This window comes from Anoplopoma fimbria, chromosome 3, assembly GCF_027596085.1.
Source record: "Anoplopoma fimbria isolate UVic2021 breed Golden Eagle Sablefish chromosome 3, Afim_UVic_2022, whole genome shotgun sequence".
In the NCBI taxonomy this organism is placed as follows: domain Eukaryota; kingdom Metazoa; phylum Chordata; class Actinopteri; order Perciformes; family Anoplopomatidae; genus Anoplopoma; species Anoplopoma fimbria.
This window is the reverse complement of record NC_072451.1, coordinates 20,454,125-20,468,092: the sequence shown is the minus strand read 5'-3', so window position 1 is coordinate 20,468,092 and position 13,968 is coordinate 20,454,125. Positions and strand designations below refer to the sequence as shown.

The following is a 13,968-nucleotide window of genomic DNA, read 5'->3' as shown; positions in this document are numbered from 1 at the left end:
GAGAACTGGCTGGTCTTCTCTCCGGACCTCCTTGGAGAGAGAGAGAGAGAGGACCTCTTGTTTGGACAAACGTCAGGGCCAGCTCCGGGGCTCTTACATGAAACGAAGAGTGGAGCGGGGAATCTTACCCTTCACATAGCTTCTTACAACCCCGGGCCTCGTCTCCTCCCTTCTGAGCAGGGCCCAATATTTTTTAATTACGTACAGGAAACTCCTGTTACAAAGGACACTTTTTAGTCAATCTGCAGGGAGGCTGTGAGGAGTTCTGGGGTCACCCTCCTCTTTTTTTCTCTTTCTGTCCTCTAAGTGTGTGTGGGCGTTAGGTGTATCCACTAACAAACTGGAGAGCATGCCACCCAGAGGTTCAGGTCACTGCTGACAGCCTACCTTTCCAAAGCCAAGATGTCACCTGGTCTGTGAATGCAACCCCCATTTAACACACACATCAACACAGAAACTATACAGTCAGCACCCCAGACCAAACAAACCATTAGAACCAAATGTTTTGTTACATTCTCATGAACTGTATTATAATACTTGTCAATATTGATAATATTTTACACACCAGGACAAAGAAGTAGACCTTTCAGTAAGCTTTTTTTTTTCATGCTCAGCTTCTTAGCTCTGGTGGTCTCTAACTGACAAGAACTCAGGCACTATTTGTTATCTTTAGGCCCAATAAGACCATCTGGTTTTGGTTTGGCTCCTCGAGATCGCCCCTGGAGATGTGGATGGAGGGGACTTAGGGGTGAGGCGGGGTGGTGGAGGGGCAGTTGGAGGAGGCTTTTTTCTCCTCTTAAATTGAATTTCTCACCATTCCAACCTGGGCCTTGGACCAGGGATAGAGCAAGAGCTCCAACCCTAAGGCTCCTGAAAGCTATATGCAACAAAAAAAGTAAGAAAGAGAGGAAAATGTAAGGAAGAAATCAGTATCACCTGTTTTGCCAAATGACCTGCATGTTCGGTCTAATGGCTATTACCTAACTCTCTCTGCATGTGTTTGTGATAGAGGAATGTATGAACTCTCTCTGAACCACTCCTGACCTTAAACAGTCAGTTTGTCTGATGAAATGTTGTGTTAAAATAAACAAATAGCAGACTAAACAAAGCTGTCAGTCCTGGATTGGAAATTGGGACGAAAGAAATTCAAAATACATGTTCAGGGTGTTACAGGAGAAATGTTTCCCAAAAGATAAAAAGATAACCTCTGTGGCAAAGGTCCATAGTGTTGATGGTTATACCTGTACAGTAGCCAGCACAAAAAAAATCTATCTAGCTAGTTAGCTACATCTAGCTAGCCGGATGTACCTTTGAATACATGTTTGTGTATCCCCATCAGTGAATTTTTGTCAAATATTTGTTTATACTTATATTTGTACACAATCAATATCTCAGGATCCTTTTCTATTAATTTTTATTTTAAAGCCTTTCCTGTTTCTAAGTGAATTAAAGGTAGTTCCATGCGAAAAAGAAAAGCTAATTCAGCACTTTTATTTTGGTTACCTATCACATGCTTTTGTGTTATTTTTTTCTTTTTCAGCTGGCTTCAATTGGATATTCGGTGTTCTGTAAACATTCCTGTGGTGGTTTTCCATATTTAGTACATCTCTCCTCTTGTCCAATTTCTTAGAAAATGATCCATAAAGGGAGCTCAAGTAGATTTCAGGTTTTCATATAGTTGGAAGACAGCTTGTCTCTCTCAGTCATCTCTCTTGTCACTGTCCAGTGCACGCTCTATAAATCAGAACTGAATAAAAATGAAAATAACCCCCAAAACTGTGAATTATTTTTCGGCCCTTACAATTTTACGGCCGTGACGGTCTCAAACTGCTGGATGTAAAAGTGGTCAACTACTAGGTTTCTATGCTTTTTGGTGGTACAGTTTGCTTTTCTGGTATTTCTGTACAATTAAATACATGTTTTCCCGTGGTACTCCCCCATAAAGTCTGCACTTACCCTTGACTAACCCTGTGGGTTCAGTAAAATAAGACCTTACTGTCTTTAAAAGGATAGAGCAGGCTGAAAGTTAAGGTATACTTTGTGGAAATGTAGCTTGAAAGGTACACATGCTTCTAACAAATTTCCTCACTGTCATTCTTTTTCATTTTTTAGTGTCTCAATCCTTCCTGTGAACTCTGTAAAAATGCTGAGAACCACTTTTTTCTTTACCAATTTATCTGAGTCAAAGCCCCATTCCCCTACATCATCATTATCATCATCATCATCATCATCATCCCACAGAGTTTATTTTCTCAGGTGAACAAACCATATTACACACACTGGCTCCCTCAGATGCTCTTTATTGGGCTCCTGGAATCAGCTGTACTTTCATCCTAAGAAGGAGTCTGTTTGTGTATTTAAGGTTTAAATAGACCTAGCTTGAGATTGTGAAGAATTTCACCAAAAATAGTTCACTAGAGATAGAAAAAAAAATGCTTTATGAATAGACAGTGTTGTCTACTCAGTCACCGTTTAAAGATGTTTTTGTAAAAACTAAATATATAGTCAAGAGATAACTACATGCATTGTGTTAAAGAAATAGTGTAACACCACCTCAGTTGTGTATCTCATTTGTAAAGAAGTTTATAAGCTCTCTTCTGAACTGTGGCAATGAAAAGGGTCCTTTCCTAAGATCTCTTTTCTTTTGGGTATTAAAAGGTAAAACCCCAATCTTTTTTGTAAAAGGTCATAATCTCTAAAATATATGAGATCCTGGAGATTGCAAGCTATTTACGTGGTTTTCCTACCTCTTTATTTGAAACCACTAGTATTTTACTAACACTCGTTTTGATACACTCTGCTGTATTGTATCAAACTGAAATTCCAACAACAGTAATAAAAGGAAACCTACTCCCATTTAGGTCACTATTTCAGTTTAATGGATGTGTGTACACTTCTCAAATACATGCTGAATTTGAAATTGATAACACTCGGTGAGGACAATTTCTTTCACTAGCACTCTGTGTTCAACAACAATTAAAGTAATAGTAGTTCTTACAACATTTCATCAACTTAGGCAACATTAGGTAGGAAGTGTATTACTTTCAGCTTATGCACCTTCACAGAAGGCATGATAACTTTGTTTTGTGGAAAAAGCATCTACAGAATATGCAGCTAGAGTGAAAAAACAGATTAAAAAAGTTATTTCTCTGTGTATCTAATTCAAGCTTTAATGGCTGATAAAACCCATAGACACATGCAATTAAGAACTAAAATGATAAACTTGGCTGATAAGACCTTAACTGTTTTGGTTTGTTATAAAGTCAAAATATATATTTTCTTTATAAACACCTGGACAAAGCAGGATTAACAGAAGTAGAAGGGAAATAAGGGTAGATCTGACCACACAGGTCTTTTCTAAGGAACTATGGTAGTTTCATGTATAATCTATGTTTAAATAAATAACATTATAAAGTGCACATACTACTGCTCATGACCCCGACTGCATAAATTGCATTCTGTCTATACATACAATACACATCCAGCAATTTAATGGACTTCATACCCTAAGATAAGTGAAAATCTGAATTTTAAATCTAAAGTTCAGCATTTATTTACAGCCCGATAATAATAATTATTGGATAAAAACAGGGGGGATAAATGCAACACATATTATTACAGTCACGTAATACAAATCATGCACTAGCATTCAAACAAAAGCAATGAACAATTACAGCACAGTGTATTTGGTTCGAGATATATGAGTGGATGTTTCAAAATTAAGTAGTATGAAGAGTGCACACTCAACTTTTACGGGAAAGGTATCAAGCTATCAAGCTATCAAGCTTCTATATGTTAATACTGTCTCTACGTCTAATGACAGTAGGTCAGACTCTGACATTAGCAACGTTTGATTCCACATATGAGGTGATGATAAAAATAACAAACGTAAACAACCTGAACAGTTGAGTTGCCATTTATAATAACAAAACTATGTTATAAAATGTTCTGGTTATTTTGTTCACCTTTTGAATCATTACTGCAGTCTAATGCATGGTGGGCCTATCACAATTAAATCACAGTTAAACAAAACTGTTATGTCTGTATATAGTTTTCGTACATTGCGGACATAAACACAACAACAGTGGATCACATGACAGGACAGGGTTGGTGGGGTAGCTAGAATTTCAGCCCATGCCATGGACTGAAATTAAGGTCATTTACGTGGACAGGAAGGTTGGTCCAAGTGGCCATGGCTGAAGCCATCACATCTTTGTAGCCCTAAAAAAAGACAGTGTAGTGTAAATGGGATGACTAACTATATATATACATGTATATATACACAAACACACACAGTAACAGACAGCCCCTGCACAAAATTTGAGATATGCTTCCCCCTTGTGGATGTTTTGAAGCATTCCTTTACAGGCTTAATGTTTGAAGTAATTATCTCTTTTTGCAAAAAAAATAAGAAAATTGAACAGCTTAAACAGAATAACAATATTTCTTTTTTGCCTAAAAAGAAGAGGGACCAACCTCAACTATCAGTCGTAGGCACACACGATGAACGCCGTGATCTGCACATAGTTTTCTGTGAAATAAAGCAAATAAAAGTGATTAATTTCGCTACAACAATAAAAAAAACCTATTTGTAATGTAAATATGATATTCAGAAAGTATACAACACATTTTATATCTTTTCTTAAAGAACAATATTTGAATTTTAGTGCTGTTCAGTATTTCGGTCAATTTCTTCAATATTATTTTAAGTTATAAGATCAACATCCTGTGGAGTTTCTCAGTTAGTTTATGATAAATGCAGGCGATGACTGTGAACTCTACCTTCGTATGAAGGCGATGATGAAGGACTGGGTTAGACAGCCAAGGATGTCTCAAGGCCTCAGATGCTCCCATCCTCCAGCTAATGACACACACAATGACACATATATATATTCTGTTCAAGATCACCACACAGCACACACACAGAGGACGAGACGATGGTTACCTTTTATTCACAACGAGTAGTTTGGAGATGAAGTCTTTGGCTTCCTCAGACGTATCCACAAACTCTTGTTCCTCAAAGTTCCACTTACAGGCCAAGATGTTGTTCAGAGTCTCGTTGTCATCGTCACCGAGGAAGGGACAGAGACCGCTCAGACTAACAGGAAGACACAGACAGTCATTAGCATCAGTTATGTGCATGTGTGTGCATGCGTTTGTGTGTTTACTTACAGCATGTAGGTGATGACGCCGAGGCTCCACATGTCTGTGTTGAACGACACAAAGTCGTAGTTGATGACTTCGGGAGCAAGAAACTCTGGAGTGCCAAAGTTCACTCGCAGCTTCTCACGTGGTTTGTATCTATGATGGGGGAAAGGGCCAATTACATTTAGTTTTATTACATCAGTCGGTAAAATTGTGAAGAAAATATAAGCAAATGCTAGTACTTACATCCTAGCAAGACCGAAGTCGATGATTTTGACCTTATTTGTGACTCTGCTCACACATAGAATGTTCTCTGGCTGAAATTTGAAGCAATTGAAGGATTTAACTTTGAGATGCGTCACATATTTTATTTCCAAATAATATTACAAAGAATATAAGTGACTTTGTTACCTTTAAATCCAAGTGTAGGATGTACATTTTGTGCATGTGCTGCAGGCCCTCACAAATCTGCCTGATGAAAAGAACAGCGTCCAGCTCCATCAAAGTGTAGTTTTCATCAATGATCCTGTCAAACAGCTCTCCTCCACCGACACTAAGGTTCAAGACAAATGCATATAAAACCCAATCAAACACCCAACATTTATAGCATTCTTCAAATCGAAAGTAGTGTTTTATTTTAGCATAATTATCCACACTATTAAGAATACAATTATCAACAAATTTAAACAATATTCTACAGGATATTAATTAAGTATTTTAAAATCTATGAAGGAAAACTACTTGGTAAACAGCGTTGTTTTGAAAGAATATGTGCTGAAAATATAAAAGAAGGAGCATACTATTCAAGTACAAGGATGATGTCATTCCTTGACTCATAAGCTGCATAGAGCTGGATCAGGCTGGCATGGTCCAGATTATTCATGACCTGGATCTCATTCTTCACCACCTCCTACCAAAAACACAGGTGCAGACAGACAGATGCAGCAGCAGACATACAGACGCAGTCGCAGACAAACACACACACAAGACAAGCGAGCGCACACACACGGACACGATGAGAGGTTTCAGCTGTTCTCTGCTATAAGACAATGTATCTTCTCCTCTAGGTCAAATATTTCTCACCTAGGTGAGAAATATTCCCTCTGCTTCTGTTCCAAGTGGGATTGTAGTGCATTAGTGTGTACTACCCTTTGCTTTTTATATCATGTGGTGTGGCTCTCACTGTAGTATCAAAATAGGACTAAATCATCATGATGATACTGGACGTTACCTTTTCTTTCAGACTCCTGGCTTTGATGACCTTCGCTGCCAAAGTGAGACCGGAGGAGTTTTCAACACATTTGTGCACCTGGCCAAAACGACCCCTGGAAGAGAGGGAGAGAATAGAATAATACATTATTTTAGTTGCACAGTCAGAGTCGCACACTGTATCAAATCGTACATCACAGCAGCCGAGAAAAGTTGTGAAACAGGACAGAGACGTTGTTTCCATGACAAATCCAAAAAGTGATCTTTTGTCAAACAGAGAGGTTTTAGGACAGTGTTGAGCTTAATCTGTTATTTCATTAAATCTGAGCTGGGCTGTGTCTCCTCTTTGAAGACTTGGATTAACACTTAGTGATTAGCTACCAGCTGGCACCAGGGATACTGTTTCACATACCACTCAGTCCCGAGGTAAAAATAACTGGAGGGACTCTGGAGTTATGGGGAGAGGAGAGGGGAAGGGGGTTACGCAATTAGGGCTTTATGGGAACCTCTTTCAACCTGCCTTTGATCTGCAATAGATCAACCGGTCGTCAATAGTTTTCATTTTTTACATGACTCAGAGATTTGAAAAGTACGGTGCTCACCCGCCCAGGACCTCCTGCCAGTTGATGGTGTAGAAGTTGATGATCTGGTTGGGCTTGGCAGAAACAATGCGGTGATTAAAAGGAGCCGCTGGAGGAGTAGAGGTGTCTAAAGTAGGATGGGGGACCCGAGAAAAAAGACATAATCTGTTTTAATAAGTTATGAGCAATGTGAGAACAGAGGAGCTTCATTGTTAATCAACTACAGTGAGGCTTTTGATAGGCTGCATGGCTGCTATAATCAAGTTAGCACATTGTGCATTAATGTGCTATGATTAATATCAACTACAGGCTGGTTGTTGTTTAAATATCACAGAGGAGTCACCATGCTTCAGCACAACACATCCTCTAGTGAATACCTGGTTCATGTGCTTTATTCTACTTCATACTACTGTACTGTACCAACTTAGCATTCTCACACCGGCCATGAAGATATTAAGAAAGCATAAAGGATTTATTGTATGAAATATAGCCTGACCAATACTTGTTGTTTTCTTTTTTTTAAGAATCGTTAAGAATATTTATACTCAGCAGGACATTTTACATGTTAAAAAGATCAACTTGTGGTTGCTCTCTGGTGGACAAACTATGAAATGGTAACAGTTATATTAAATTACATCAAACCTACTTTCACATTTGTGCACTGCAGGTTTTTTTTATTTATAAGCCACCATATACACTAATACCGTTATATCTGTAATAAGCTGATACATTTTTAGTTCTAGTATGAAGTGATTTACAAAACAACTATACACCACTATATGTGGGCATTAAAATTCAAACTATACAGAATTAAAGGTACACACACAGAATCTTTAACATGTACATTTTCTAATGATTAACTAATTCTAACTCTGCCTCACAGTAGAATTAAACTGGATTAAAACTGGTCCAACAAAGCTCAGTTACTCAAACTTTCAACTTCCTGCCATGATTGATTGCGGAGGAGTCCTGACTCACCAATAAAGTACTGCTCTGCATCTTCATCCTCCTCCTCTTCTGCATCTTCAACCGCATCATTCACCTTTCTCTCTCTCTCCACCCTTTGTTTCAGGTTCAACTGGAATTGAATTCCATCTGCCCTGAAGACGGCCCAGCCCTCAGACTCAAGATTCTGCTCTTCCTCCTCGTTGTCTTCCTTCTTCGCCTCCTCCTCTTCCTTCTCCTCCTCCACCACCACCACCCGGCTCTTTGTGTGTTCCTCCACTACAAAGAGTTCCTCGGTCACAAATAACTCGCTGCTCGTTCTGCTGGCCTCTGATATCTGGTCCTGCTCAGATTCTGGAGATGATGGGGCATCTTTGTGGTCGTCACTGCTGGAAAAAAACATTTTTTTATTTGTTATTGTTTGTTGGTTTTGTGTCGTTACAGCTTGCATAGTTTCCGGTAAATACTAGGTAAAGTAGATGTGGCTAAAGGCACAGTTCCATTGATCTAAAAAAATAAACATGAGGGTTCCATCCCTCACCATTGAGAAATAAGTCATTATAATCAATGAAATGTATTTATAATAGATCATGGCTAATAACAAATTAAAAGCTTGAAATTATTTGTAGGATCTCTCAAATAGAACTATCAATAACTTTTGTATTAATGAGGCTCCATATATATCAAATGTCTGTTCATTTTTAAAACATTGCAGCATAATTTTTTGTTGATCAAATAATGGATAAATTGATTAAATTAAATTAATTCTTATTGGGGTTAAACATTATCTACCTAGTTGCAGTCTGCTCTTTTTCGTCCTTATGGGCAGCCGGCAACTCTGGGGCTTTGGCTTTTTCTTCAGGAGGAGCAACCTCTTCCTTATTTTCCTCTGGTAGCTTTTCTTTTTCTTTCTCTTCCTCCACATCAAGCTTTGGTTCCTCCTCTGTTACCGCTGCTTCTGCTTCATTCACCTTTTCCCCAGCAAGCTCCTCACTAACCACCTCTATAATCTTTTGTTTCTCATCCACAGATGCTTGGGAATCTTCAAGCAGGTAGTCGACCACTTTGCAAGCAGGGGCGTCAGGTTGTTTGTCTTTAGTTGACACTCCAGCCTCCAGATCCAGATGTCCAGAGGTGAGCTGGTGACCTGATTTCTCTGCATTCTCCCTGTTCAGTTTCTGTACCTCTTCGAGAAGCAATGCCTGCTTCTTAAAGGAGATGTTTTCTGCAAGAAGTCCAAACATGATTCAGATTTGAACCCTCACAACCTGTTAAATACCTTGAAAGGTTATAGGATATATTTCACTTTGACCTTCTGAGCTTGGTTTCTGTGTCAGTGTGACACAGCTGTACATGTAATAATAGAATATCAGTCTAACGCATAAGATCTATAAGGGCAAATTCATGTTTTTATTTTTGTTAAGCTGCTGTTGTGTCTCGCTATTATTTCAATTGTGCACTTGAGTTTAAGCACTGATATATTTCTGTAGAATAAAAGTATGTTGATATCACCACCTGCTGTGTCTGGAGGCTTCATTTTCTTTTGAGCTTTCAGACCCTTTGGGCTCAATGGGGGCTTTTCCGTCCCATCTTTACCTTTCTGGTCCTTCAGCTGTGGAATAGAAATAAAAAACAATCAGAGAAATCTTAACAATTCAGTTAATCAACAATCAATTGTTGCATTCTTAAATAAATTATTACAGTCAAAATGTTATATTAAAGTTATGTTTTAGAAGTTTTTTTTCTTCTTCGCCAGATCAAGATGCCAGAACTTTGCTTTACTACCCTGGCTAAAGATAAACCATTCTGTTATGTCATACTGCACTGTTTACTATCCCAAAGCTAAATTTAAAGTCCACAATATATTTTTTCTTTGCCAAATGAAACGCACAGCTCTCTTCTCGTCAAGAAAATCAGAACACTACAGGAGGCAGCCTTGCACGCTTAAACATGAAGAACAAGGAGCCGTAAAAGCAAAAGCACACACACACACTTGCTATTATAAATTAAAAAAAGATACGTTCCTGTGTACATACAGACTATAAGCACAATAGACCTACAAATTTTCCACATTTGCGACAGGTGAGGAAATGCTTTGGTCCATGGAGCTTTATCTTGTTGGAAGTCTGTGGAGAACTGGGCTCACATGCAGGAGTTATCTGTTGATTTCCTTTAATGGCTTTATTAGAGGTAGGTTTCTAGCAAAAAGACAAGATGGCAATTATTAGTAGGGTTATATGAATGCACATGAAAAGGAAGAAATATTACATGTTAAGAATAAATGTCAATAAGAGATACAAAAGGTTGATATGATGAAGTTAGGGTCACATGTAATGCACATAACATTTATCAAAATCAAGTAATTAATTCAATGAAATGACAGCAGCAGTTTGATATGATGAAGTTAGGGTCAAATGTAAACCACACAACACAACAAATGAATCAAACATCAAATGAATAATTCAATGACATCACATAAAACAATGACGAAAGGGAAAATATAAGCAATACTTCCTCTGTTTTCATCTTACAGGTTAGCACATGTATTGCACTTCTCCATGCACAGACTGACTTGCATAATGGCATGCCTTTGATTATTCATAGCAGATGGATAGACGGCAGTGGGGCAGTGAATTTATAGCTTATCACTTGTCGCACTCAGCGAAGGAATGCAATGCTGACCCTGAGCGGAAAATATTACAAGCGACCATAGGCTGTTGTTCAAATTTCTCAGCTGAGGAAACTCACTAAACACTCTCTGATCAGGTCAGCATGGAAAAACCTGTCTGGAACTCCAGTGGTCTCACATTTGTTCTCCGAATGCTGTTGCGTGGTAAACAGCAGCGGGGGTGTATTTCCAGTGCAGTGTTTCCCCAGTGACAGCCGTGTTTTCTAAAGTTCAAAACTCTAGTTGGGAGTTTGGAGAAAGCGTGAGAAGACCATAGTAACAGCCGTTTTAAGGTATCTCACACCTCTGGAGGTGGATGAAGATGGTGCCACCACCTGACAGGTGCTCTGATGACCACATATTTTCCCAGAAATGTGAGTCACATAGAAGCTGTCATGGTGGTATGTGGTCGTTAATCATCAGGCTATAATCTAGCCATAAAATCATGATCCAAACTTTTAATTGGCTTGAGCTCATCATATCTTAATTTAACACAAAAAAAACTGACTGCATCGTTGTACACTGTGCACTATGATATTAATATCTCTTCAAGTATGTGGTAACCCGACATTACAACCACTCAGGTGAGTTTACTCTTGTAGGTCGTAGAGGAAAAGAGATATGACTCAAACCTCTGCAGCTGCGCAAGTGATAGAAATGTGGTGATAACAGTTCTGTAAGTGTGGCTCATGATTTTGATGCCAAGCAGCACTTAATGACCTTAATAAAAGGTCAAATGATTGTATGGTAAAGACAAAAACATCAGGTTGGATCGGAGGTGACTTCAGTTTCATAGGTATTAAAAAATGTTTGATTCAGCCACAGTTAAAATTCTGGATTCTAAGAGGACCAACAGTTACCTCACTGAGAATATATATTTACAAAGTACAAGTTATTTTTTTTCTTTTATGAAAATGCACAGGTAATTCCTGAAATACTGCATGCAGTGCTAAAGACGAACATTTGCTGGAACTCTAAATCAAACGTGCTTTGACAGCACTATCAGCAGGACTCCCAATAAAATCTTTTGAAGTCCTATTTTGCACTGCAGGAAGTTAGCCTAAGTCATTTGCATAGAATCACATGGCATAGACTTTAGCCAATACCCACTGTTATCCAATGTAAAGCAGTGGAAACTAGTCATGTAATGCATACATGACCTTACTAGCAAAGCATTGAATTGTACACAAGTAAGTGTAACAAACAGTGTTCATATACAGGGTAGAAATGTGCCTCATTTAAGTGAGTCAGGGCTGAAGAGGGGCAAAAGGCTGACTCACCACAATTTATTGACACCTGACTCCTGGTAAAACTGAAAGGGTTAAAGACCTTTGGACCACAAACACTGCAGCCACGATTCCAAAAGCAGCATTTCTAAACCAGGACTCTCACATTTCACCCATGGCCTCACCTCTCGTGCCCTGCCGGGGGATTCCAAGAGTGAGCCTCACGCCAAAGAGGCCATGTTCCACTCAGCATGTGCAGAGAGCCAACAAGTATAAATGTGAGTTGTATTGGGGTTTCATGTAAACTATAAGTGACATATTTATTGGTCAGCAGCTTACAGAACACTATAGAATTAGCATGAATTACCTATAATCAGCAGTTGGCAAGTGTAAACATGCTAAATCCCACAACACTAGCTCATTATTCTACACACACAAGCCAAGTCCCATTCATAGGCAAGAGTTGAACTGTTGGAGTGGTCAGCTTTGCTGCTATGATCAATTTCACATGTTCTGCCAAAAACAACAAGAAGAACAAGATCTTTGTGAGATCTGAGAAATCAAAGTCAGCAAGTAACACATATAGCATCTTTTGCAACGCCATAGCAAGATGAGATGTCCTTAGGGATGAATGGGCTGGGACACCATGACGACACAAACGTAACAGTGCAGATATACACTGGCAAACATATCAACCCTTTATTCATATCAAAATTTGGGTAAAGTTTCTCCAAAACCTACTTCATACAAAAGCAATATAATGAAGCTTATTCACATTATACTTCAAGAAAAGATACTTTTGAGTTTTGGCATAATATTTCAGGCTCTTAGTCTCACCTTGTCAAGTTTCTTGTTTATTGTGTCCGTAGAGGATTTCCTCTTAATGGCTTGCTTCCCTTTACTGTCTTTGGGTTTCGAGCCCTTCCGAGCCGCAGAGCCTTTAAAAATCAGCTCCATAACCCTGGAACTCTTCACCGTCTCCCCGATGAAGCTGATCACCTGCTGCATGCTGAGGACCAGCTTTTCCATCCCTTCGAGCTTCTGAGCCTGCTGCTCGGACCGTTGGTTCACCACCAACATTATGGTGCTCATCTCTTGGCATATCTCCCTCACCTCTTGCCCCATGCCCTGGGTCGGGCTCACCATCTTGGGTGGAAGATGGATCTCCTCATGGTCAACCTTCAGATTCTCCATATCCATTTCAATGCCGTCAATATCCTGAGACATCCCATCTAATCGGTTTAGGACCTTTTCTTGAATGTTGATGAGCTTGTCCATCTTGCTGCTGAGCGACTCGATTCGGTTTTGGATGAGGTCAAAGCTTGCACCGTTGCCATCTCCTACTTTGTTCACTACGAAGGAAGTCATGGCTTCCGGTGATCACGTTAAGACACCAACTTGAGACAAAAATAGGACCAATAACGTCCGTGAAACAGACAAAAAGTATTTTTCAAAAATCGTAGCCAGCTCTACCTTTCAGTGCTCCCCGTTGCTGTGCAAACTAAATTAGATACAAAAAAGTGGTTCCAAAAAGTTTGTTTTTTTAAAGATCCCCAATTGACAAGAATGCAGATGACAATTTTAAACCTCTAAAGCTCAAGTAAAGTGAGCTCTCACTAGTATGAAGCCAAAAAAACACTTCTCTGTTTCTTTCACACTGGCGTCTGCTTCTCTCCACACTAGAAGTGGCATTAAGAATGGAGTGAGCCGACGTCCATAAATGCAAATGGACAGTCTACGTCAGCAGGGGTCAAGTGTTTTGGGTGGGGGCTTGGCACTGCTCGGGCTATGAGACATTTGAGAGCCTTCAAGTGTTAAGCCCATCAACGTCACTCCCCTGCTAGGTGTTAAAATGGATACTGTACACAGAACTTCTTCAGTGTGACAATGCTCATTCAGTTTCACCGTTTTTTCCGATTCAAATGGCAATGACATCGACTCCTTGTGACAGAAGGACACGTCTGGTCGACATGCTTATGTGGACAAAGATATCACAGGTGGGGTTCAAAGTAAAAGAAGAGATTATATTGTCATTCTGAATACAAGTTGTGTTGACATTGAAAAGTCTGAAATGCCGCTGGTTATTTGGCACAGCTGTACTGGAAAAGTAGTACAAATCCCCCTCTTATCTCTTGAATGCTTGTAGCTTGCACTTGTGTGTTGAGGGAAATGTGAAGAACGATGTGGCTACCAG

At 39.3% G+C, this 13,968-nt stretch overlaps 1 protein-coding gene across 1 annotated transcript; it reads right to left on the bottom strand.

Annotated features, from left to right (window-relative positions):
- Positions 1–4,154: 4,154 nt before the first annotated feature.
- Positions 4,155–13,142, bottom strand: mylk4a (myosin light chain kinase family, member 4a). Its single transcript, XM_054596614.1, has 15 exons — positions 12,612–13,142; positions 9,941–10,078; positions 9,396–9,492; positions 8,673–9,105; positions 7,914–8,266; positions 6,957–7,062; positions 6,377–6,470; positions 5,946–6,055; positions 5,557–5,698; positions 5,392–5,462; positions 5,173–5,301; positions 4,946–5,098; positions 4,783–4,861; positions 4,477–4,531; positions 4,155–4,221 (listed from the first exon to the last, which is right to left on the bottom strand). Exons 1-14 carry the CDS (start codon positions 13,140–13,142, stop codon positions 4,478–4,480), a joined length of 2,490 nt encoding a protein of 829 aa, XP_054452589.1. The 3' UTR covers positions 4,155–4,221; position 4,477.
- Positions 13,143–13,968: the final 826 nt, after the last annotated feature.